The following is a 25,339-nucleotide window of genomic DNA, read 5'->3' as shown; positions in this document are numbered from 1 at the left end:
GAAATAAGGTTAGAGACATTAGTTTTGACGAGGAATTGGCTTCAGATCCAATCCATACAGTTACTTTTGATAATATTCAGGTTCTTATACCTGTTGTTACTCAAGAAGTAAATTTGGAACCTTAAAATGATAATGTTGAACAACTCCCTATTCCAGAAGAACAAACTCAACAACCTCAAGAACCAGTGCCATTAAGGAGATCCACGAGAGAACGAAGAAATGCTATTTCGGATGATTATATTATATTTCTTCAAGAACATGAGGAAAGTAGTGGAATATTAGAAGATGATCCAATCAACTTCTCTCAGGTCATGAAAAGTTCTAACTCTCAACAGTGGATTGATGCCATGAATGAAGAGTACAAGTCTATGCAAAGACAATAATGTTTGGGAACTTGTCCCATTGCCAGAAGGTGCAAAACCAATTGGTTGTAAATGGATTTTTAAAACCAAGCGGGATGCAAATGGTAATGTGAAGAGGTATAAGACACGTCTTGTGGCTAAAGGCTATACTCAAAAGGAAGGCATTGATTATACAGAGACTTTCTCTCCGGTTTCATCGAAAGACTCTTTCAGAATAATCATGGCACTTGTTGCTCATTATGATCTTGAGTTACATCAGATGGATGTTAAGACTGTATTTCTCAATGGAGATATTGATGAGATGATTTATATGGTGCAACCAAAAAACTTTGTGTCAGGAGACCCAAAGAATATGGTCTGCAAATTAAGGAAATCCATCTATGGACTCAAGCAAGCTCCTCGTCAATGGTATCATAAGTTTCAACAAATAACTATCTCGTTCGGTTTTGAGATGAATATTGTTGATGACTATGTATATCACAAGTTCAGTGGGAGTAAGTATATCTTTCTGGTTCTGTATATCGATAACATATTGCTTGCCACTAATGATATAGGCATGCTGCACGAAACCAAGAGATTTCTATCAAAGAATTTTGAGATGAAAGATCTTGGGGACGCCTCTTTTATATTAGGAATCCAGATACATCGAGATCGCTCTCGGGGTATTCTTGGATTATCACAAAAGAGCTATATTGATAAGGTATTTAAAAGGTTTGGCATGTAAGATTGCAGACCAGGAGACACCCCTGTGGCTAAAGGAGACAAATTTAGTCTCAATCAGTGCCCTAAAGGTAACCTTGAAATTCAGAAAATGCAGAAGATTCTTTATGCTTCGACTGTAGGAAGTCTAATGTATGCTCAGGTATGTACGCGTCCGGATGTTGCGTACATTGTTGGGATGTTAGGCAGATACTTAAGCAACCCTGGTATAGATCATTGGATAGCAGTCAAAAGGTTTATGAGGTATCTTCAGAAAACAAAAGATTATATGCTCACATACAGATGATTCTGATTTTGCTGGATGCCAAGATAGTAGAAAGTCTACATCAGGCTACATTTATATGTTAGCAGGAGGAGCTATATCATGGAAAAGTGTCAAACAAACACTTGTAGCTTCCTCCACTATGACAGCAGAATTTGTAGCTTGCTATGAGGCATCCAATCAGAGAATATGGCTGTGAAACTTTGTCACAGGACTGCGCATTTTGGAAAATATGGAAAGACCATTAAGGTTATATTATGACAATAAATCTGCAGTAATGTATTCTAATAACAACAGGAGCTCAACTAAGTCAAAACATATTGACATTAAGTTCCTGGTTGTGAAAGAAATGGTACAAAGTGGACAGATATCCATAGAGCACATTGGGACAAACTCCATGATAGCTGGTCCTCTTACTAAGGGATTGCCATCCAAGGTCTTTCATGAGCACACTGATCATATGGGTGTGGTGTTATTTGAGGATATTATGATTTAGTGGGAGTTTGTAATTGTTGTGCTCTGTGTTTGGTTATATTGTCTGATCAGAATAAAGTATTCAATTAAGACACTCTGTTACATTATGTTTGGTTTTGACCTCACTAAAGTAGGACCAGTTAAAAATAGACATGTACTGATCACATTGCATGTAATTTTCATGCTGCATATCCATGATTGATCTATGTCGTTTGATTGTATTGGTATATGTGACCATTGATGGGTCGAGTCACGATAAATGTGACGAAGGCCGCTTTGATCCTATATTAATATAGTCAATGGACGAGATTATTTGGAAATACCTTTTCAGTGATAGCAATTTTGAGCTCATAAGGTTATACACAATTTAAGGAATCATATGGTGCCAAAGTGGGAGATTGTTGGATTTAAATCTAATTAAATCTATTTGTGGGCACATATGATTAATCTGTGTGTATTGCTATCCTTCAGGATAACCCACTAAAGTGATCAATCAATTTGGGTTAATGGGTATTTAAATATAATCATGGGGTTATATGTGCAGATACCAGGTTGTAATTGTGATTTGATGAGGGGCCAAATTGTAAATGTACAATATATATAAATAAGGGGTTATGGTCCCTAATCTAGGGTTATATTCTCTAATTCTCTTCACCCCATCTAGAGAGAAATTTGGCTAGAGAAACCCTAAGGTTAGAAGATCTAAAACTCATCTCAAGTTTAATCTATGGATTCAGGTATAAGATTCCGCTCTTTTCTTTTGATTCTTGTAAATCTCTTTGAATTAATCATGGCTTTATGGTTTAGATCTTAAGTTTTTTTATAAGATCTAACAGTAGGAAGATAAAGAGTCAAAGCTCCAATAAGATGCCAAATATGCAGCTTGCACTTTTGTAGTAGTATATATACAATATGATATATGATATAATATTTGTTTGTTCTGGTAAGATGAATAATGACTAGCCAGAATAAAATCAGGCTAAGACCCTTATTCTTGAAGATAAAATATGTAATAATTAATTTCGTGTGGAGTTGCAAGTCCTATTGGAATGTTTTAATCAAATTGGTGCATATAGAGTTCACTACTCTCTCATAAGCTTGTTTTGCTAAATGTAGCGTGAGATCATCCTAGCATTTAAAATGGTATATTATATATTATATATCATATATATATATAATATATAATATAATATATATAGTATAATGGTAATATTTTTTTTTTGAATACCATCAAGGTGCGGAGAAAAAGAAAGAGGAAGTCAGCTGTAAATTTGACAAGTACCGTCTGGAGTTGCTATCAGAAAGCCAATGTTAGGCACTTAATGAAAGGCCCGCTAACATATCCATTCTCTCGAACCCTGGCTCCAACTTAAAAAATTAAGTCTATGACAATTTGAGCGAGGCGTACCGTTATTTGTCATAAAAAGTTTAGGGCTTCTATTTTTCTAAGTAGTTAAAGATTCGGCTAAGTTAGCGTATACAGGCAATTGACCCTTCAAATACCTTATAATATGTGAAAAAAGGATCAACAAATTGCTGCGAACGCTTCACTAGAACGATTTTAAGTTTCTTTTTTTTTTTCCCGCAAACTTCTCTACGAACAAACTGAAACAAAACTTGTCAAGAGCGCACAGAACCTACTAAAGTAATTTGTTTCACAACACTCTTTTGTGGAATCACAATTTTTTCTTCCCCGGAGGAATTATGTCCATTCTACACTCCCATAGACAAAAGTCAAAGACCAGAATAGAATAAAAATATTTATGAAGTACCATTTAGTATATGTCAACAGAAGAGTGTATTGCGCCTAAATTTCTTTTGCAAGGTTTGCTTTTGAAAAAACTCGTTGAGCGCTCTTTTTAAAAGTAAATAAACAGTGAGAAAAATATAAGCTACCGAAGAGAGAGAGAGAGCAGTGAAGTGCATGTAGACAGTGAGAACGGGGGGGTGTGAAGCTGCCAAGCGTAGGAATTGTACCATACGTGCCTAGTTCGGCTTAATGACATGCTGCAAGTCTCCCCACACCGTATTTAAAAGTTAGCTGGACTAGGTAGGGGGCTCACATGCTCATACACTTATTGCAGCGGTAGGGAAATTTTACTACATACGCCTATTAGCGGCTCACAACCTCCCGTATTAAATTTAGTTGTCTACACTATATATATTATATATTTAGTATATATAATATAGTATATTAACCTATTATATATAGTATTATATATATATTATTATGGAAATATGAGACCTTGCGTATCGAATTCTTTCATTGAATTGGTAGTGAGGTGGCCAGAATCTAGCCCCTATATTTTCATGCTCGGAGATGGAGCCTTCTTTTTTAAGTAGGTTTAATCAGTGTATAGAAACTACTAGAGATGAGATAATTGAGGCTCTCTTCTCCGAGGCATGATGTATCGTTCTGCATTTTTTTGGTCACCTCACTACAAGTTCAATGGAGAAATCTTGCATACCAATGTTCTCCATTGATTTCTCGCTCTCTCTCTCTCTCTATATGTATATCATATATATATCATATATATATATATAGTTATATATATATATATATATATATATATAGTATATTATATACTCATATATATATAGTCATCGTTTCATCATAAACTTCGTATGTGAGAGAAGATTTATATTATTATATCACACATATCGGGCCCAGATAGTATTTCAAGAATCAGTTCAATGTTTTTTTTTTGTTCTCAAATGGTTCTTAAAAACAATCTCTTTGAACTACTTTTCCTAAAAAATATTTATCTTTAAAAAAATCTCGTTACACATAATTATGATTCACAAATTAAGAAGTAAAAAGTGACAATGTGACGAACAAGTATCATCAAAATATGAATATGGTATCATATAAGTATCATACCGTTCTTTTTGTATATTAATTTGAACATGCATGATACTATCTTTTTTTTTGTTAGAACATGATAGTGGTATTGGAACAAACTTTTTGATATACAAATGTCTCCAACCTCACACTCGTATTCTTCTTTGGCTATGAATGTAAAAATTGAAAGGAAAATAAAATCAGTTTCGCACTCTTTCATTTTATTAATAAAAAAGAAATCATAAATATGATCTTTTGGTGTATACAAGAGGAAGAGATGAACCGTGATAATAATATATTTCAACTCTTTATTATTTTCAGTTTTAGTTCACCTAAGTTTAAATGATTGGAAATGGTATTAGCAAATAGACTAATTTGATTCAGATAAACCTAATTGTAGTACTAAATAAAAATTTTATACGCTTCAAAATTTCCCTTAAAAATTTGTGAAGAGTCCACTGTAGGTGATCTAGACTGTTAAAAGATTTTAATATGGCTCTGATGGTTTTGGATTAGATTCTCGGCTGGGTTATAAAAAAATCTGTAAAATAATAAAATAAAAAACAAAACAAAATAAAAATAAAATAAAATATTGTGAGCAAATATCCAAATACGCGTAAGTTAGGGGTTGATTTGTTAAAAAATCCAGCAAAATATCTATTGGGTATCCATTGGTTCTTCTACACCGTTACCCACAGCGACTTCTTACAAACCTTCTCCGCAGGAACACTTTACGCCAGTGGACCCTCGCGGCCATATCGTTTCAAAATTTTCGAATCCCCACTCTCTGATCTCCCTCTCTCTCCCCTCACTCTCATCAATGGAGAAGAATAAACCCTAATTCTAATCACTCACTCTCCTCCTCCCAAATTTCTTCTACTTAGGGTTTCCAACCCCAAATTGCGATGGAAATGTCGAGAGTAGAGCATTTATTCATGCAAATCTTGGATCGAAAGCAATGGATCGAGGGCCAGCTCAAACATCAAATCGTGTCGTATGAAGAGTCTCTAGCGTACAATGTCCTTGCTGATGGTAAGCAGCCTCCGCCATGGCTTTGGGCCCAGGGACTTGATGGATGCGGTTACGCTGATCCTAAAGGTATCGTCTTTTCCCTCTTTTGTTCCAGTTCTTGATGTGGAATACAACCGATGTAGGGTTTTAGTTTTATTTGGTAACTTAAGATTTTGTAGCATTTTTGCCCAAAGTTATGCAAAGGAACACGTTTTTTGGGAAATTTTGATGCAAAATAGTCCATTTTGAGCTGCTTGTATGGTGGTTTCTTTTTGTTTGAAAAATTTAAAAATGAGGCGAATTAATAAAAAGATTAGGATATAAAACGGCATCCTGTGGCTGTTTTTGTGGTATTTGGGATTTATCCATGAAACCCATTTGGAAGTTAGAGGTGACTCCTATTGATGATAAATGAGAGAATCGTTTGAAACGGGTTGGTCATGTGCTATGTTGGTGTTGGGAAACTACGCAAATTCCCCTTTTACCAGATTTATGAGAAAACGAAATAAATGCACAAATAAGAGGACCCACAAATTTAACGCGGTTCGACACATAATTACCTATGTCGACGAGCTGCTGCAGATCTTTCACTAAGGGGAGAAAAATTTACAATCACTCTCACAAATACTCACAACCCAAATTTTACTCTGAAAAATTGCTCTCAATTTTTCTCACTAAGTGCTCTCTCTTAGTTTTTTTCTCACCGAGTATTTTTCTCTCGGCCTCTCTTTTTTCTCTCGAGCTTCTCTTTCTCTCGTACTTAAAAAGATTTAGAAGCTGATTTGATGATGGGTTAAGGGAAAAGGGGTGGGAGTTTTATAGCCTAAATACTCCTTTTTTTTCTTCCTGACATTTGACAAAGGCATCATCATTTCCTTCCCTCTTTCAAAAAAGAAAAAAACGGCCACAGAATGCTAATCATCGAAAGCTTCCCTCCCTTTTTGACTAACAATCTCTCACTTGAAGACTCATTTTAATCTGTCTTCATATCTCGATCTATGTAGCAGCTCTTCCCCGGTCTTGATACTATTACAGGCAACTGAACCTGACCACATCTTCAGTTTGTCAGTAGTCATCGCCTTTATCAGCATGTCTACCGGATTTTGAGCTCCACTGATCTTTTTAAGTTTTAAAATTCCATCTTCCAGAAGTGACCAGATAAAATGATACTGCATCTGTATGTGCTTCGTTTTGAAATGAAAAGACGGATTCTTCGCTAGATGAATAACACTTTGACTATCGCAATATAAGACATTGTCTTCTTGTTTCTTGTCTAACTCATTCAAGAAACTTTGAAGCCAAACTATTTCCTTGCTGGTTTTTGTAACGACGACATATTCTGCTTCAGTTGTGGAGAGTGCAACTATCTTCTGCAGTTAAGAAACCCAACTCACCACAATACCTCTTAGAGTATAGACATATCTTGTAGTACTCTTTCTGACATCAACATTTCCTGCTAAATCAGCATCCACATAACCTATTAGTATTATATCTCCATCTTTGAAACAAAGTACTTTACCTGTGGTACCCCGTAGGTATCTGAGGATCCATTTGACTGCTTCCTAGTGTACCTTGCCCGGATCATTCATGTACCTGCTAACAGTTCCTACTGCTTGAGCAATATCTGGTCTTGTACAAACTATGACATACATCGGAGTTCTAATTGCTGAGGTATACGGGACCTTCGTCATGTGTGCATGTTCTTCCTCTATCGTCGGTGACTGCTCTTTGGAAAGTCTGAAATGAACATCTAAAAGTGTACCCACTGGTTTAGCATCTTGCATATTGAACCTGGAGAGTATTTTGTTGATGTACTCAGCCTGTGATAACATCAAAGTCCCAGACTTCGTGTCTCTCTTGATCATCATTCCAAGAATCTGCTTTGCAGCGCCAAGATCTTTCATTGAGAACTGCTTTGATAATTATTGCTTCAAATTTATAATCTCTTGCAAATCTGAACCTGCAACGAGCATGTCATCAACGTATAATAATAAAATAATAAAGCTATTGTCAAAATTTTTAAGATAGCAACAATGATCTGCTTGGCATCTAGTGAAACCGTTACTACCCATAAAGTTGTCAAAGTTCTTGTACCATTGTCTGAGAGCTTGTTTTAATTCATACAAGCTCTTCTTCAAACGACATACTAGATTTTCCTTACCTGCCTTTATGAAGCCTTCTGGTTGCTTCATATATGTCTCCTCCACCAAATCACCATGAAGGAAAACTGTTTTTACATCTAATTACTCAAGATATAAATTCTCAGCGACTATAATTTTCAACACCAGTCTAATTATTGTCAGTTTTACGATCGGAGAGAAAATTTAATTGTAGTCAATACCTTCTTTTTGTTAAAAGCCTTTGACAACCAATCTTACCTTGTAGCGCTTGTTCCCATCATGTTCTTCTTTGATCCTGTAAATCCACTTGTTATGAAGAGCTTTCTTACCTGGTGGTAATTCAGCTAAGTCTCACGTCTGATTTGACATAAGCGAGTCCATCTCATCTTGCATAGCAGACTCCCACTTGACTGAATCCTCCACATGCATTGTTTCATCATAACACTCTGGTTCACCACTGTCAGTCAGCAACAAGTAGTGCAAAGAAGCCGAATAACGCTGGGTTGGTTTAGGAATTCTGGAGGAGCATCTCACTTCTGGCGTGTTTGTTCTTCTTGAATTACTTCAGGACTAGTCTGAACATCATTTTTAAAAATCTCCTCAAATTCAGCAAATTTCTTTATTTTAGCTTTTGTACTGGAGCTACTTGATTCTGCAGTTGATCTGTTTTTGTACATCACATTCTCATTAAATATGACATCTCTGTTTCTGATGATCTTTTGATTTTCATAATTCTCAAATCGGTAACCAAACTCATCATCACCATAACCAACAAAAACATATTTGTTAGATTTTACATCAAGTTTACTTATTTCAGCAGAATCTATGTGTACATAAGAGATACAACCAAATATTTTTAAATGCGAAAGGTTTACCTCTTTTCTGCTCCAAGGTTCTTCTGGTATTTCATCATCTAAGGAAACTGAAGGCCCGCGATTGATTAGATAGGCTCCGGTATTGATAGCTTCAGCCCATAGGAACTTGGGCAAGCCGACATGTATCATCATGCTTCTGGCACGTTCATTCAAAGTTCTGTTCATGCGTTCCATTACACCATTCTGCTGCGGTATCATGAGAATTATTTTCTCTATCTTGATCTCGTTGTTTGCGCAAAATTCTTTGAATCTACTGTCTTTGTACTCTCCATTGTCTGACCTCAATCGTTTTATCTTCAAACCAGTTTTATTTTCAACCATGGCCTTCCATTTTCTGAAGATATCAAAGACTTCTGATTTTTTTCTTCAGAAAATAGACCCACACATTCCTTGTAGAATCATCAATGAAGGTGACATAGTACAGTGAGCTTGCAAGGGATGAAACTGGAGATGGTCCCCATATGTCAGTATGAATCAATTCTAACTTTTCTGTCTTGGGTGTCTTGCCAATCTTTACAAAATTAATTTTCTTCTGTTTGTTAAAAATGTAATCCTCGCATAGGCCGACATCTACATTCTTCAGATCCGATAGCTTCCCTTTTGAGAGAATCGTCTTCATCTCTTTCTCACTCATACGGCCAAACCTTTGGTGCCATATGTTTGATTTTTTATCTGCATCTGTGACTGCAATGATATTCTCTAAGTTAGAGGTTACATAGAGAGTACCACTTTTCTTACCTCGAGTAATGACGAATGTTCCTTTGGTAATCTTCCATTCATGATCTGAGAAGGTTGTACAGTAACCCTCTCCATCAAGTTGTCCCACAGAGATCAAATTCCTTTTAAGGCAAGGAATATGTCTCATTCATTGCAGCTTTCATATGGTCTGATTTGACAATTTTAATCGGATGTCTCCATTGCTAATAATCTTCAAGGTTTCATCATAGCAGATGTACCTTTTCAAAATTACCGCTGACGTAGTTCTTCATGATTTCTCTGCATGGGGTGGAATGGAAGGATGCCCCTGAATCAAGAATCCATGATTCAATCAGACTGTAAATGTTTAGAATCATAGCATCACCTCCTTTTTCAGTCACGTGGTAGACTCCTGTGCATCAGTATTTTTCTTTGGTGCCCGACACTCTCTTGAAATGACCCTTCTTGCCACAATTGTAGCATTTGAAATCATTTTTTCCCGATCTATATTTGTTCCTTCTAGATTTTAATATATCGTGATTTGAACTTCTTTCTGAAGTTCTTCCCCTAGATTCCGTGTGTAAAGCTGAGGAGATAGAAGCTTTACCTGATTTTCTTCGCCGAATTTCTTCATTGAGAATCAGATCACGAACATCATCAAATTTTAATTTGTTGCTTCCCAACGAGCTACTCACAGCTGTGACGGTAGCATTCCAACTTTCTGGTAGGGAAGACAAAAGTATCAATGCTCGTACTTCTTCATCAAATTCAATCCCAACCGAACTCAACTGGGTTGTGACTATGTTGAGTTCATTGAGATGTTGAGCTACCGATGCGTCTTCTGTCATCCGCAAATTGAACAGTCGTCTCATCAAGTGAACTTTGTTTGAGACGGAGGGCTTCTCATACATGCTGCAGAGAGCCGCCATAAGACCCGTCATAGTCTTTTCCTTTGCTATGTTGAAAGCAATATTGCGAGATAACGTCAATCAGATAACTCCAAAGGCTTGTCTGTCGAGGAGAGCCCACTCTTCATCCTTCATGTCATCTGGCTTTTTTCTGAGAGAGGTTGATACAGCTTCTTCTGGTACAGATAATCTTCGATCTGCAATTCCGCATCTTTCACAAAACAAAGTTTGCACCATCAAACTTCTCAATTCTCACATTCCCTTCGTCTGTAGCCATTGCTCCCACTCGAATCTGACTTTCTCTGGATCGTTTCTGATAATTTATGCGATTCATCGTGTATTAAGACACCTCTGCTGACAAGTTGGTACCATCGGTAAAATTTCACTATTCACAAAATTCACTATTCACATGAATAGTAATCTCGCAAAAAAATTGACAGACGTCACAATCAGAGCTCTGATTCCAGTTGTTGAGAAACTACGCAAATTCTCCTTTTTCCGATTTATGAGAAAGCGAAATAAATGCGCAAATAAGAGGACACAAATTTAACGTGGTGCGGTACAAAATTGTTTACGTTCACGGACTGCTACAAATCTTTCACTAATGGGAGAAAAATTTACAATCACTCTCACAAATACTCACAACCTAAATTTCACTCTGAAAAATTGCTCTTAATTTTTCTCACAGAGTGCTCTCTCTCAGTTTTTTTTTCTCACAGAGTACTTTTCTCTCAGCCTCTCTTTTTTCTCTCGAGCTTCTCTTTCTCTCTTACTTGAGAAGATTCAGAAGCTGATTTGATGATGTGTTAAGGGAAGAGGGGTGTGGGTTTTATATCCTAAGTACTCCTTTTCTTTTCTTCCTGCTATTTGACAAAGGCATCGTCCTTTCCTTCCCTCTTTCAAAAAAAAAAAAAAAAAAACGGTCACCGAAAGCCAATCACTGAAAAAAGCTTCCTCCCTTTTTGACTAACAGTTGGCAATTAAATGCACCGATTAGAAGTGAGAAGATTATAATTAGTGGATGAAGCACCAGAGATAGGCCTAAGTGGAATTGCTTACGAGCTGGTATCGAGAATACAACAATAATTAACTTAGCGGAGGAGATAGCCTTGACAAAATTGAATGGAAGAGTAGGATTTATGTAGCCAAACCAAAAAATCTGGGATAAAAGGCTTGAAAGTTGTTTCAATAAAACTATTCTACTTTTAAAATAACTAAAATATTTCATTTTGAGGCTTCAATAGATTGTAGTGATGCTGCATCATGCCCCCAAACTGCACAGTATAATCGGAGGTTCATGACTATGACGGCACATGCGTGAACACATGTCAAGCCTATTGTGCGCTTCTATATTTTTAACAAATACTTCATAAAAGAAAACTTTATTGAAGTTTAGAAGTCGCAGAAAAACCACATACAAGCACAATACAAATATAACAACTAGTGAGTCATTAGACTCTTGTTACATAATTATGTCGATTTATCTAAGATAACCATAATATTGCTAATAATATCCCCAGTAGATGTTAATTCTCCAAGCTAAGGGCAGAACAGTCTAATATTTATTTGAAAAGAATAGAATATAAATGGTGAGTTCACAACTCAATGAATAGATAACTTCTCATTAACTGATCAGACAAGTTTAATAATTACTACTACTAAATCTTCAAATAAATCACTGTCAACTGAAAGCATGATCAGGGAGCATATTAGATATCAAAATAAAATTTTTTCTAACATATATAAGATGCAGTAGCAACATTATATAAAGAGTTTCTAAACAAAAACAATGAAAACAAACACTGATTACCTTTGTAGTGTAATTGTCCATATAAATCACATTTAAAAAAATCACCTCAAGTCATCACATTAAGGCTACGAAAATTATGGCATAGTAGTATGGGAATGCGCATCAATCATATATAAGTCAACCCAAGGACAGAGTATACTGAGCACTACTATAGGTTGCTACAAATGCCACATTCATATATTTCCCAAAAAGGCCCTATGCACATATTTGCCAAAAGGCCAGTATTTAGTATATTCAATGACATATGGTAGGCTTAAACAAATCAATCACTCCATAGTGGTATGGGAATGCACATCAATCATATATAAGTCAACCTAGGGGCAGAGTATACTGAGCACTACTATAGGTTGCCACAAAGCCCACATTCACATATTTGCCAAAAAGACCCTATTCACATATTTGCCAAAAAGGCCCTATTCACATATTTGCTAAAAGGTGCCCCTATTCTGAGGGTTTTCAGTATTCAGAATCCTTAACTTTTTCACTTCAAATAGCACATGTAATTTCTACTTGTATAAAAAGCACTTTAGTATGCTCTAACACTTTCATAACTTTCTCATCTTTTACATGAAATTAGAAAATTCACAAATTTTTATAGGAAAATAATATTTTTGTCAAATTTGAATTTTTCCATGAAAGTCAAATGAATGATGAAGTCGAGTATATTTGATAACATGGTTTTAGTAACTTTCATATACTAATAGTCTAAAATTACTCATTGTGACAAAACTAAATAATTATCACAATACCAACTTCTTTTAACATTTTTTTTCATAAGTAAACAAGATATAACATGTCTGATCCAACATTTTTTTTATAAAAATAAGATTTGTTTAACATAATATATAATTTATATATTATTTTATATCAAAACAATTTGAAATAACTCATGGGAAGAAATCAACTCACATTAGCAAATCCATAATTACTTTGATACACGAACCCCTAGCTCAATCCTATAATAATACATCACATATGAATTTCTACCTTAAACATTGAACGATCATTCTTAATCACTTTTAATCATTTTATTAATTTGTAAGGTAAAATGTAGTTTATGGACTTAAAAGCAAATATCTAGAATTTAAGGACTGAGGTAAACTTTTTTTTAATAAAATTTTAGCTAAATTACAAGATTAAAAATAGAAACTTAAACACTTTCCTAACTTTCTACTCTTGTCCTTCCTCTCTCTACTCTTAGAACTTCTTCTCTTGTGCGAGGGTGAAACTCAAGATTGGGTTCAATTTATAGAGCTCCAAAGTTGTCAAAATTTGACTTTTCACTTCTTTTTTTTTTTAAATATATAACTATTGAGTTATGAAACTCATTGTTCATGTGAAAGTGATCACAATTTTCATGGTTGGGATTTACAAATTTTCAAAGTCTTTATTTTTGACTTTTACTGTAAAATTTCACATACTATTGAGGTAAGAAACACATTTTTCTTATGAGTTTGGACAAAAATATTTTGTGAGGATAAGCTAAAGAACTCAAATTTGATTTTGCTTCTAATTAAATGTGGGTATTCACATTCTGCTTCAGTGATCAAATTCTCTGGTCTATCCAAATTATAGAGAAAAGATAGTATATTTCGGGACCATTGTAATTCATCATAGGTTCATGAAATCATGTGAAGTTCTCTTCACTGCCCGTTAAATTGTGAGTTATCTTTTTGAAACCTAATTTTGAAATAAAATTTGAGGGCAATGAATTATCAAATACTACTTCACACAGTAGTTTCATTGTTTATTCTTGCATTCTTGAACATAGTTGTTTGGAAGTAGTTAAGTTTACGGGTTTTCTAGCCTTAATGACTTTGCAAGTTTAAACAAGAGGTAGGAAAGTGCAAGTTAAGATGACATATTACAGTGCATTTATCATTGATTATTTTTCATGATACTTTTTGAATAATTACCTTCTCTATGTAGAACACAACATATGGTTTAAGTTTTAAATATCTGACATGGTTCGCAGCGTGCATTGTCATTGATCAGCTACACAAAATTGTTATCCTGAAATACCAAAATGGAATTTGTGAATTTTGGCATTCTAGAAAAAGGTTGATACTTTTCAATATCTACTGAATCTTTAAGAGTTTGAAAGTCTGTTTTAAGTGTTTGAATATCTGGAAAATTTTAAGTGTGAAAGCTGACCTTACATATCTTATGGCTATCATAGTTGCAGTTGAAAGTTTAATCGTAGAGCTGTAATCTCCCTGCTGGAAGAGAACATTCTTTTTATTTATATAGATTAGAATTTCTTATTCTTTACCTGAATTTTTCATGCTTACTTTTGTAAAATTCTTTGAGATGGTACCGTACTAGGCGCCAACCAATTTAGAGTCAAATAAAGATCAATATTTATTTCTGAAAAGTGAAAACAATGCATAGTTATATCCTGGGATAGATGATGGAACATGATTAATCCAAGCTCAGAAAAACAAACACTGATGCCTACTAGAAAGCAAAATGATTCTTTATTAACCAAGTTTTACTAATCATATCAATGTCTCAAAATGCAATTAATATAAGAAATATCTTACTAATTGTTAATGCAGAGGAGCCATTTTCTTGTTTCAGAGTGCAATAGCACTTTGTGTTGCTTTCTTTCTTTCTAGAGTAAATGTGGGCGGTGGAGAAGGAGCTAGAGTCAGAAGAAGGCTTTCAATGAAGGGTGCTGAAGAGGTCAAGACACTAATTCCATTGACGAGCCATAATCTTAGATGGATGAAGAGTTCCTGTGTCCACAACTTTTTTGTTGATAAAATAAATATGAGCTATAAGATTAATATATGGCACTGAAACATTTGTATTTCGAAAGCATATCTTGCACTTCTAACATATTAGAATAATGTTAATCTGTTCTCAAACCCTCGTCAGCGGTAGCAGAGTTTAAGTTTCGTATTTTCATTCATGTTAAGGTTGTTTCTCTTTTCTTCAAGCTTTTCTGTGCAGTAGTCTGTGTGCATGATTAAGAGAGGATTATGGAATTTTATGCTCCTTATCAATTTACTTTTTAAAGTTAGATGCTTTCTGTATTTTTTTGGATGAAGTGAGGTCTGAAAAGGCATGGTCACTTGCTGAATTCTACATCTATAACTGTATTGATATTCTGTCTCTTTTATTCATTTTTTTGCTTATGTTAACGATCTATTCATCTGGTGCAGAATTGACTACAGAGCAGCTTTATTCTGGGATGTTATTCCCATTACCAAAAACTACCACTCCTTCAGCAACCAACTCGACTTATTGTACTCTCCCAGCTTTTATGAGCAATAAAGTATGCCAATCCAAAAAATTCATGGAAACATGTGCTTCAAATAAGTATTTCATTACAGAAAGTAGCTATGTAGCAGTGCCTAGTGCCGGTGAGCTAAATCCTGGTATGATGGCAGAATCAGAAGTTGTAGAACCCTTTGCAGAGTTTGACCCTTCTGCGAGAATGCAACGTCCAAATTGCAGGCAAAAGGGCCAGAATATTCATCCCGGCGAGCAAGAGAAAAGTTTCAATTATCTTAGAGATATGATTACTGGGGAAGAACATGCTGGCAGGTTGATTCAATCTAGGGAAATCCCTGTGAAGGCTGATAATGCTAGAAAATCTTCAGCTATGATAGACTATCATCACAATATAGATGGTGGTAGAGTCACTAGATCAAGATCGAGATCTGCAGCTCAGACTGGCAGTCATCAGTCTTTTGACAAGTTATCGGAACTACTTAAGCCTTCAAATTGTGTTGAAACTGATGTATATCACGAAGACGAGATTCAAACTGCTACTCAGTCATTTCCATCTGTAAAGTTAAATCACCTTTCATGTACTCCTACAAGCAATGATGGGGGCAGCCATCCATGTATGGCCAGAACTGCAGCAATTGAGCTTGGATTAGATACAGCCTCCCATGTACATTCAGGTTTAAAAATGTCAAGTAGCACAGAACCTCTTCTGCCAGAAACATTTCCTATGGTTGAACCAAAAAAGCTTCTCGTTGATGCCCTTGAGGAGGACTGTTGGTTGAATAAGATCTGTTACATCTCTTCTAAAAAGAAGAACCAGCTCAGTCTGGAAAATGATTTTGACAGAGATCTTGAAAAAGTGGATGGTTCAGAGAAGGATGTCTCAAAGCACGGAATGGATGTAGATGTCAGACTTTCAAATTATGGTGCAGAGCAGGATGGCCTACAATTGTTTGAATCTGAGGCTTCAGAAAGTCATTCTGTCCACACAGTAGGTACAATCTCTTCAGACATGCTACATTTTTTTAATAATCATGTTTTATGTTTTATATCTGAAATTGCAAATATTTGTTAACCTTCTATTATAGATTATATGTTTAAAGTTCTAAAACCCTGAAAGGGTTTTCAGGTCATCAAAGTTACAGGCAAGATGTCAATGGAAAAAGTTCTATAGGAAGCCTAGCTGGTGGGCAACACAACAAAAAGCTCTGCTTAAGGAGTTCCCCTAATTCCATTGAGAATCATGGTTCTTATCTGCCAAATGTTTCTGAAGAAAATTCTCTGCTTCCAGATAGCAACAAAAGTGAGGTTTCTGCATGTCTAGAGGATGCTACAGAAAAAGCTGTTAATCGCTGCTGGATTACACCCAACAGTACTGAAACCCAAGGTGAACCATTGCAAGTAAGGTACTATTTAAGGAGCGGGAGTAACAATGCTATGAATATTGCTTCCTCCAGATCAACCAAGAACAATCCTTCAAGTTGCTTGAAACAAGCGAAGGGCAGTATTCCTCAAGCATGTGGCTGGATCACACCCAACTGTACTGACAGCCAAGGTGAACCAACGCAGTCAAGGTACTATTTAAGGAGTCGGAGTAACCATGATATGAATGTTGCTTCCTCTAGATCAAGCAAGAGTAATTCTTCAAGTTGCTTGAAACAAGCGGAGGATGCTGTTCCTCAAGCATGTGAAATCTCATCACCAAAAAGTAGAGAGGTGGATGACAGGTCAAGTAATATCTTTGCAATTTCTCCAAGGTGCAATTGTTTCCAGTCCATCAAGGATAGCAATGATTGCGGATCTGGGATAGAAACTGAATCCAGATTGGAGCTTCATCCTATTTCCATTTCAGCAGAGACAGAAACTGGGATACTGGATGCTGAATTGGAGGTCCCATCAAAATCTCTGCACAGAAGCAAGATAAGCTCTACATTTGAGGTACGTGAACCGCATGAAAGACTTCGCTGTCTTGTCATTCTGTGATACTATATACTCTTTTTTCAGTTTTTCTTAAGCTGAAAGTAGAATACATAGTTTGCAATTTATTTATTCTGTATTGTTTTATCCTAACCTGTTCTATTAAAATTCTGTCTTCAGGGCTGTTCTTATTTGAAAGAGAATGGCAAGGGAGCAAACATATCTGAAGCAACAACCTCTAATTGTCAAAAGCACTATAATTTAGTCAATTGTCGAGATCCTCTGCATATACAGGAAGAACTTCTTTGTGATCAAGCAAATACAAAGTCAGGAAGTTGTCTGAAAGATGAAACCAAAATGTCTGAAGAAACAACCTCTAAACATCAAAAGCATTATAACAAGGACAATTGTCAGAATTCTCTGCATGAAACCTCAAAATGTCCTCCTAACTCTGAGGAATTTACTAAGGATAGAGAACTGTGTGATACTGAGACGAGTTTGCATATGCATTGGCCAGACTTATTTTGATGAGACCATGCCTGAATTTGAAGGTTTCAGCATAGAATTTCCTTCACTGGTGGGTGATGATCTGATTTCCAATGAATCTAATCTTCCAAGTCTGGTAAGAGAACGGGCTTCTATTTTTGAGCAGTTATACAAATCAAACCATGTGCTTACCCCTGTGTCCTGCACTTCCTCAAAATATAAAATACATAAAGTTCCCGATGTGTACCAGTCTCTCCCCGCAGGACTATTGGAGCACATTAACCTCAGTTCTTTTCTTCACTTAAATGATGCAGATATAAGACAGTTTAGGGAAAGTGACGAGGGAAACTTGGCACAGTCTGATAGTTCTTTTGTCAAAAGGACATATTCTTATAGTATGCCTTCAAGCACTGGAGTTGACCGAGAGTCTTGGAAGCCTCCTTTAACCCCTCCGGTAGTGAAGTTTGGCCAGAAAGTGGTTTCAGAGCGAAGTGGTGCTAGTTCAGAGAAGGTGGATTCTAACCCAGAACTTGTATGTTTCCGGATTGATGAAAACTCAAGTATTGAAAATGGGAATAATGGTGAGTTAGCTGTCTCTAAGGAGGATATTTTCTCAAGGAAGAACGATGAATTAACTAACAGAAAAGCACTTGCTGATATCACTGCAAAATGTGAAAATGAGCCATGTTTTATGTCGGAGTCAATTAAAGTTATAGATAGAGACAGTTTAGAATCCGTTAACTCAGAATCCTACTTTAGGTCTGAGATGAGTGCCCTCTCGAGTGTGCCTAAAGGATATGCTGGCAATAAGTCTAAGATAGGGGAAAAGGAGAATTCAGACTTTACAGTTAGCAAAAAATTGCGAAAAGCTGCATTATCTCTTCGTAACAGGTCTAGCAGGACAAAGATGTCTGGGAAAACAAATGAAAGAAGTAGAAGTCATGGTAACTTGGAAAAAGGGTGTAGGCCTGCAAACATGGTTTCCAATATATCTTCATTTGTTCCACTTGTTAGTCAGAAGCAAGCTGTTCTACCCTTGAAAGGTAAACAACTAAACATCTATCCATTTCATTTCCTACTTATTCATCCCACGGTTCCCACTTTTTCAGGTTAATGTCTGTTCCCAGTCTGTTCAGTTATGTAAATAATAACAGGTCATTTTAAAGTTTTCATGTTACTAAAAGAAAAGAATCCCGTACATGTGTGGGCAGAGTTTTCCTCTTAATAGTTCTAGTAGCCTTTAGGAGAATAGCATTTTGTTTGTTGAGCTATAACTTGTTGCGGTTGTATAAAGAATTCAGCATCCACCACTTTTATTAACTAAGCTAACTCAGTAGTAATGTACATAACATTTTGTTTGTATGGATTGTTATATTGATTTTACTTAAAATTGATTTCTCGTGAGAAGATGTTTATTACCTTTTTCTAGGACTTGCAGTAAGAACTCACACAGTAGGGAAGCTTCATTCTTAATAAGAAAAGAAAGGTTCCCACAATTGTTTGATTTATACGCAAGTGATCGTGTGCTGGAATTTAACTGAATGCTGTGATAGTTTTACTGAATTTGTCTATTATCTTCAGTTCTAGATCCAAAATAGATTTCCATCTCCATATCCATAGGCATAGTAATTAGGATCTGCTTTGAAGCTGAATCCAGTTTGACACTTGTCAAATACTACAATATATTTGTTACGTATTTGACCTAATAATTTAAAAGTTCTTATTATTTGATAAGATGTTATTTCCATTGTAGTTAAAAATTCTGACTGTGGAGTTGGAGAGAGCAAGAGGGATGGAAGATGCCAGATGCTGGATTTCAAGTCCTTATAACGTAGGTGTAGAATCTATTATAAAAAATGTAGGCTAAAGGTCAAAATGTTACGCTACCCACGTGTAGTGACATATAATATAAGGAGTCAAACACATATGTACCAAGAAAAACTTCTGATCAAGCTAATTGAATATTTGGATGTTCGTATTTGATTCTTTAATATATGAATATAAAAAATACTTGATTTCTCTTAAAGGACCTTCAGAGTCACACTTGAACGAATAGATAAATTATGATCAAACTATTTAATATAATCATTAGATTAATTCCTCCCATATTTTTAATTTTTTACGAGATAGAATTGATTGGGATGACATATATCATGAGTTACTATAGAAGAGAAACCACAAACGAGTCTACACAATTGAGTAAAGAGATATTGTTATCCTTTTTTGGTTTTCTTGCTTGCAGCAGAATACTATATGGACATCTTCTCACAAAAGGACAACCTGTTCTTATAGTACTTTGTATATATGAGTTTGTCGTTAACAATCATCAATTTCCATATGTTGATAGCTGAGCTTAAGAAGATGTTCTAGTTTGATGACCTGTAACATTATACTTGTGGATTGTAGGGAGAAGGGACATCAAAGTTAAGGCACTAGAGGCTGCTGAAGCTGCCAAGCGTCTTGAAGTAAAGAAACAAAATGAGCGTGAAATGCGAAAGGCAGCAGTGAAATTGGAGAGGGAAAAGGCAGAACAGGAAACCATAAGAAGGTTGGAGGTCATGCAAAAGCAGAAAGAGGAAGAAAGGAAGAAAAAAGAAGCAGATATCGCAGAAAGGAAACGATTGAGAGAAGAGGAGGGAAGGAAGGAGAAAGAAAGAAAACGTAGATGCATCGAAGAAACACGGAGACAGAAAAGAGAACAGAAGGGAAGGCCCCATGCTGAAAAAGTAGAGCAGAAGCTCGAACACAAAACATCATCAGCGGTTTGTTAATTTGTCTATAAATATTGTGAGAGCTATTTTGACAGTTCCTGCGTCTATCAGCATAACATTTGTTTGTCACAGGATGAGAATGAACAGATAAAAAAAGAGCAGCTGGAAGAAGCAAAAGGGAACCTGAACTCAGAAAAAGATGATGATTTTCAGCATCAAACAGAAACAGAACTGCAGCCAAACTCTATCAATGCTTTACCAGACGAGGATAGAGAAGGCAGTACTAATATTGAAGCTTCAAAATTTTGTCTGAAATCTAACGATGTTCAAAAGGTAATAAGTCGTACATATTAACATTAACAAAATTTCTGAAGTTTTTACAGAAATAGTTTACTCTTATGAATTTGTTCATTCAGTTTATTTTCAGTAAATCTTATTTGTTTACAATAACCAGCAGAGCTAGGGTTACAGTTGAATCAGCAAATCATCATGATTAGTTGCATCATCCTTATTACAATCTATGTTCCATCCTTATTACAGTCTATGTTTTCTTCCATAGAAATGATCATCCATGGAGTAGAAGACTCCATGAAAGATGTGATTTTTTTTTCCGTATGATTGGTCTGACATGGATCATTCAAATGGTGTCAAATTCCAGGCCATGGGAATAATGGATAAGCGAGGGACTTGCCATAGCTTCTAGAAGACAAGTTATTGCGGAAAACCTGCATTATAGCTCATATCTATTGGCTTAACCATCATTGTGCTTATGCATTGAAAGCTGCATCTTTTTATTAAAAACGACAACTCTATTTGGCTTGTATTTACTCTATTTATATTGATTTCATCATTTGCATATTAACTCTTTTCATTTGCTGCTCTTAAGATGGTTATCAAGTCAGATGACTCACAAGAAGTACTCCAGACAAGGATTTCCATCAATGAAGAAACTCAAAATCTACAATCATACGAGATGTCTCCATACAAGGATTCTGATGATGATGACGACGGAGATGAAACCGGGCGCGAGAAGAAATTCATTCCCTTCTGGGCTAGGTAACTATGGATAAATAATATGATCTCACTTGGTAGAAGCATGAAGTTATTTACATCTCAAGAATATTGGTGAATTTGTAACCAGTTTAATCGTAAAGCATAGTAGTGGTTATGCATTCTTGGTTGTCATATTGTGCTGAAGTGTGCATTTCGTAAGCTAGATTTCTGTACAGGATTTTTTCTGGATAGTCAATATTTTTACCAATTGGAAGAACTATCTATTTGATTTGCTAGGAATTTTCAATTTTAATGCTTTTTAACTGCCCTTAAAGAATTGAGAAATGATGTTTCATTGGGATATCCTGCTACATGGGCTTTTCCTTGGATTTGTAGATGGAATTTTATGGGCTTTATATGTCCGTTTTGTGCACTATTAATATTCTCCGTAAAGACATCTTTATTTTCTTTTTAGAGGTTAGTACTCTGTTCTGTCAATGTAATTAGCTTGTTTTTAATTGTTGCAGAAGAGATTGCTTACATCAAATAATTCATTCCAAACAACATCTTGACCCAGCGACAGTTTTCTGCAGAAAACGTTCTTTTGGATTAAATGAAGGTATTTAAAACAGTTTTATCATTGTATGTTTTGTTTGGATTTACGATAATAGATTATCCAGCACATTCTAATATCCAAGTTTGGCAGTTCTTCCAACCCGCATTCTTCGAAGGCCAGTTTAATGAACATCCTAGAAGCATCTTTCCCACAAGATGGTCGTTTCAAATTGGTGATTTCAGGGATGATTTTCTCATTGTTCAGTTAGGTACCTTTTAGTTATCATCATTGATCTCTTGTGTCTTGCTTTCAGCTGTTCAGTCATAACCATCAATCTGCTGTTTGCTTAAGTTGCCTTGGCAATAAGTGTAACGATCTGGTACCAATCCAGTTCCATGGGTTCTTAATTTAAATTAGAATGTATGGTTAATCATCTCTCACCAAAATAAAACCATTCTTTTCATTGGTGCATGGGTGTCTACAATACGCATGCTCGTCAACATACATGTACATATGCATGTACTTATTAAAATCTATTTCGCAGGTGATACTGCTCGATAACTTGAAATATCGAGATCGAGTTAGTTGTTTGTTTTCATGTATTAAATTATGAAGCTTTTATGATGAATCTGCTGCTATTATAACTTTTATCCATTCTAAAAAAAAACAATGCTTTATATAATATCTTATACTGACTAACTATTATACTTTGTGCCACAGTTGTTTAACAATTAGGCTGGCAATCCATGCAATGGTGGGTTTTGTTTCTACATGAAAGCTAGAAAACTAAGGTACCCTACGAAGAAAAGGATGGTACATATGTATGTATTTAATATTTGTCACACCAAATCATTAAGTGCCTCCAAAGGAAGTTCACTAAAAGATTATCCAAATACTAATTGAATTATGGATATATAATGCTTTTGTGCATGCTTCCTTTTATCATCTTATACATATGTATTTTATCTGTGTATATTAATATGGTTATATATTATTGTAAAACCTTGCTTCATATCTCTTTGATTCTAAGGATAAACATTTGTAGGCATTTCTTGTATTTAGTGGAAATACCTGGGGGTGGGTGAGAAAAAGAAAAGAAGAAGAAAAGAGTCTTCATTTGTAGGCATTTCTTGTATTTAGTGGAAATACCTGGGGGTGGGTGAGAAAAAGAAAAGAAGAAGAAGAAAAGAGTCTTGCATTGATTGGTTTTAAACGAAAAGAGTCTTGTATTGATTGATTTTAAAGCTCCTTATAAGTGGGAAGCTTCCTTCCTTCCCAACAATAACTAGCCAGATGCATTGCTTAATCGCTTACTATTGTCACTTTGTTTAGGAGAATGTAATTGATTAGCTTATGCTTATGAGAGTGATCTCAATGTTGTTTAAGACAAATGCCTTGTTTTTTCAAAAAAACATGTCTACCTGCGGCTTTCTATATTGATATTGTCACGTTTTTTTAAAACTCTGCAGGTTATGTACAGAATGTATTTTTGGCAGAAGTGATTGAACTTGATCATGCTGGCTGAACCCTGGAAACTGTACTAAAGTGTCTTGAGGATATGAACCTAGATAACTTATGTGAACATGGTTACAGCTGCCACATGAACAAAAAAAGGTTGAAAAGGTTATGCGATGGATAAAGTAATTTTGAAGAGAAAGATAATATAAGGTAAATGTTGTTAGGGGGATAAAGCAACCTTGGCCTTGGATAAAGGTTATAATGCTGTCCACTAACTTGTTCTGGATGTTTGTCGGCTTACCATCTTATTAGTTATGTGAGTATAGATCATGTCTAAGCTGGGGCTCTCAGCTTACGAAGACATGTGAGTATAGATCATGTCTAAGCTGGGGCTCTCAGCTTACGAAGACATACTTGTGGAAGGCAACTGCTAATGCATTATTTCAATGCCATATGGAAGAACATGGTTTACCTGGCCCAGGCAATCAACTTGGTTGTGAATTCTGCAGCAAGCGAGTTTTATGTTGCAAGTGTATCTTTTATAATTTCAACTCCATGCATTTTCCATGTTGTAAATGTTTCAAGCGCAAGGCAGCAATCATCTCTTATTTTTTCAGTTTTATAAATTCGAAGTATTCTGTTATTTTTGCTCATGAAAGCTCGATAGATGGTCGCTGGCCATTCTGCTGTTTATATTATCATGAACCCTTGCTCCTTTCGTATATGCATATTCATCATCATTTTACACCGGATTTGCGTTCTGATCTTTCTCCTTTCACAACCTCACTGTCTTGTTCTCCATACACTTAATCTTCTTGATCACCAACCCCAATTCTGACCTCATAATGATGGTCTAGCCACCTTCATTCCCCTCTCCAATTTCTGCTTTTTGGAGAAACCAGCTAGTTTGCTTTTTTTTAATCTATTTATTTAAACCTTGAAGAATTTTGAACAAGGATGACTAAATTCTACATTTTAAATGCTGAACAATATTGCAGTGCATCCCTTTTGATTGTTCTCAGTTAGGGCCTGTTTGTTTCATTTTTTTTGAAGGAGAAAGTTAGAGGAAAGCTGCCAATTCTGACAAAAACTGTCAGTTTTGGCAGGCTTTCTTGCAAAACTGACAGTTTTTGTCAGATTTGGCAGGCTTTCCCCTTCTCATTTTTGCAAACAAACAGCCCCTTATCGGTGGTCAGAATAAGACTTCGTTTTTTGGCAACTACTGAGATTATTCTTGGGAATGAAATTAAATTTGTTTCAGAAAAGGCAGGCTTGAATTCAGGTACCAATGTTGATCTTCTTCAGATTGTAGTTTCGTGGAAAGAGGTGGATTCTGAACAGTAATGACCTTCTCGGTTCAACTGTTTCATCAGTAACCTTATTGAGCTGGGTTTGCGAAGTTGGAGAGCAAATCTGGATCCAAACAGCTAAAGTCTATGTTAGTTGTTTATAAATTTAAATACATTCAAGAACGCCTCTAGTGGTAACCTCATTTTTATACTTTTACGGACGCTCAAACTTCTTAATCAATCTTAAATGCCCATAGATACTGAGAGTGAGAGCCTAAATCGTGTCAAGAGACCTTGAGGGAGTCGGTGTTCGGAAGAATCAAAATTAGTCCGAATATCTGAAAAAACTAACGTCCGTCTTCTGGGCTTCCAGGCACTAATTCTTGAACGTAAATCTTAAAAAGGTTTCGGGAGTGTTACAGTAGTGAAGTAGCTTGCTCAAAAACTGCAATCGAAATACCTGGCAAAGGCAAATTTGAAAAATGAAGAGCACCTGCTTTATCATCTAGAATTCCATAATATATGAAGATCGGATTTTTTTTTTTTTTTTCCATTTGCACTGCAAGTCTAAGACAAGTTCATGCAATGAGAGGACATCTTCCAGGACCCTCG

The 25,339-nt window shown here is 35.7% G+C and overlaps 2 protein-coding genes across 5 annotated transcripts; both read left to right on the top strand.

The window, feature by feature from the left end:
* On the top strand, positions 5,401 to 17,762 carry LOC109842198. The gene is made up of 4 exons (XM_020411101.1): positions 5,401 to 5,758; positions 15,248 to 16,312; positions 16,447 to 17,255; positions 17,415 to 17,762. The coding sequence occupies exons 1-4, from the start codon at positions 5,566 to 5,568 to the stop codon at positions 17,760 to 17,762; spliced, it is 2,415 nt and encodes an 804-aa protein (XP_020266690.1). The 5' UTR covers positions 5,401 to 5,565.
* LOC109840233 (inner centromere protein) lies at positions 17,745 to 24,136 on the top strand. 4 transcript variants are annotated; one of them, XM_020408798.1, is made up of 8 exons: positions 17,745 to 18,763; positions 20,127 to 20,482; positions 20,564 to 20,764; positions 21,318 to 21,487; positions 21,952 to 22,043; positions 22,131 to 22,243; positions 22,701 to 22,771; positions 23,450 to 24,136. In XM_020408798.1, the coding sequence occupies exons 1-6, from the start codon at positions 17,770 to 17,772 to the stop codon at positions 22,163 to 22,165; spliced, it is 1,848 nt and encodes a 615-aa protein (XP_020264387.1). In that variant the 5' UTR covers positions 17,745 to 17,769; the 3' UTR covers positions 22,166 to 22,243; positions 22,701 to 22,771; positions 23,450 to 24,136. The 4 variants fall into 4 exon arrangements, with proteins under 4 accessions (XP_020264387.1, XP_020264386.1, XP_020264388.1 ...); XM_020408797.1 differs by having other exon boundaries at positions 22,131 to 22,248; XM_020408799.1 differs by lacking the exon at positions 22,701 to 22,771.

Source organism: Asparagus officinalis, chromosome 5, assembly GCF_001876935.1.
Source record: "Asparagus officinalis chromosome 5, Aspof.V1, whole genome shotgun sequence".
NCBI lineage: Eukaryota > Viridiplantae > Streptophyta > Magnoliopsida > Asparagales > Asparagaceae > Asparagus > Asparagus officinalis.
Note: the sequence above shows the minus strand (reverse complement) of the source record. Positions and strands in the feature narration are given on the sequence as shown.

Bases quoted from the DNA above. Each gene is read 5' to 3' on its own strand.
- LOC109842198 (XM_020411101.1), top strand. From the start codon at position 5,566: ATGGAAATGTCGAGAGTAGAGCATTTATTCATGCAAATCTTGGATCGA. The intron at 5,759-15,247 runs GTATCGTCTTTT...CATCTGGTGCAG, and splicing joins CGGTTACGCTGATCCTAAAG to AATTGACTACAGAGCAGCTT. The intron at 17,256-17,414 runs GTACGTGAACCG...TTCTGTCTTCAG, and splicing joins AGATAAGCTCTACATTTGAG to GGCTGTTCTTATTTGAAAGA.
- LOC109840233 (XM_020408799.1), top strand. From the start codon at position 17,770: ATGCCTGAATTTGAAGGTTTCAGCATAGAATTTCCTTCACTGGTGGGT. The intron at 18,764-20,126 runs GTAAACAACTAA...TGTGGATTGTAG, and splicing joins AGCTGTTCTACCCTTGAAAG to GGAGAAGGGACATCAAAGTT. The intron at 20,483-20,563 runs GTTTGTTAATTT...TGTTTGTCACAG, and splicing joins AACACAAAACATCATCAGCG to GATGAGAATGAACAGATAAA.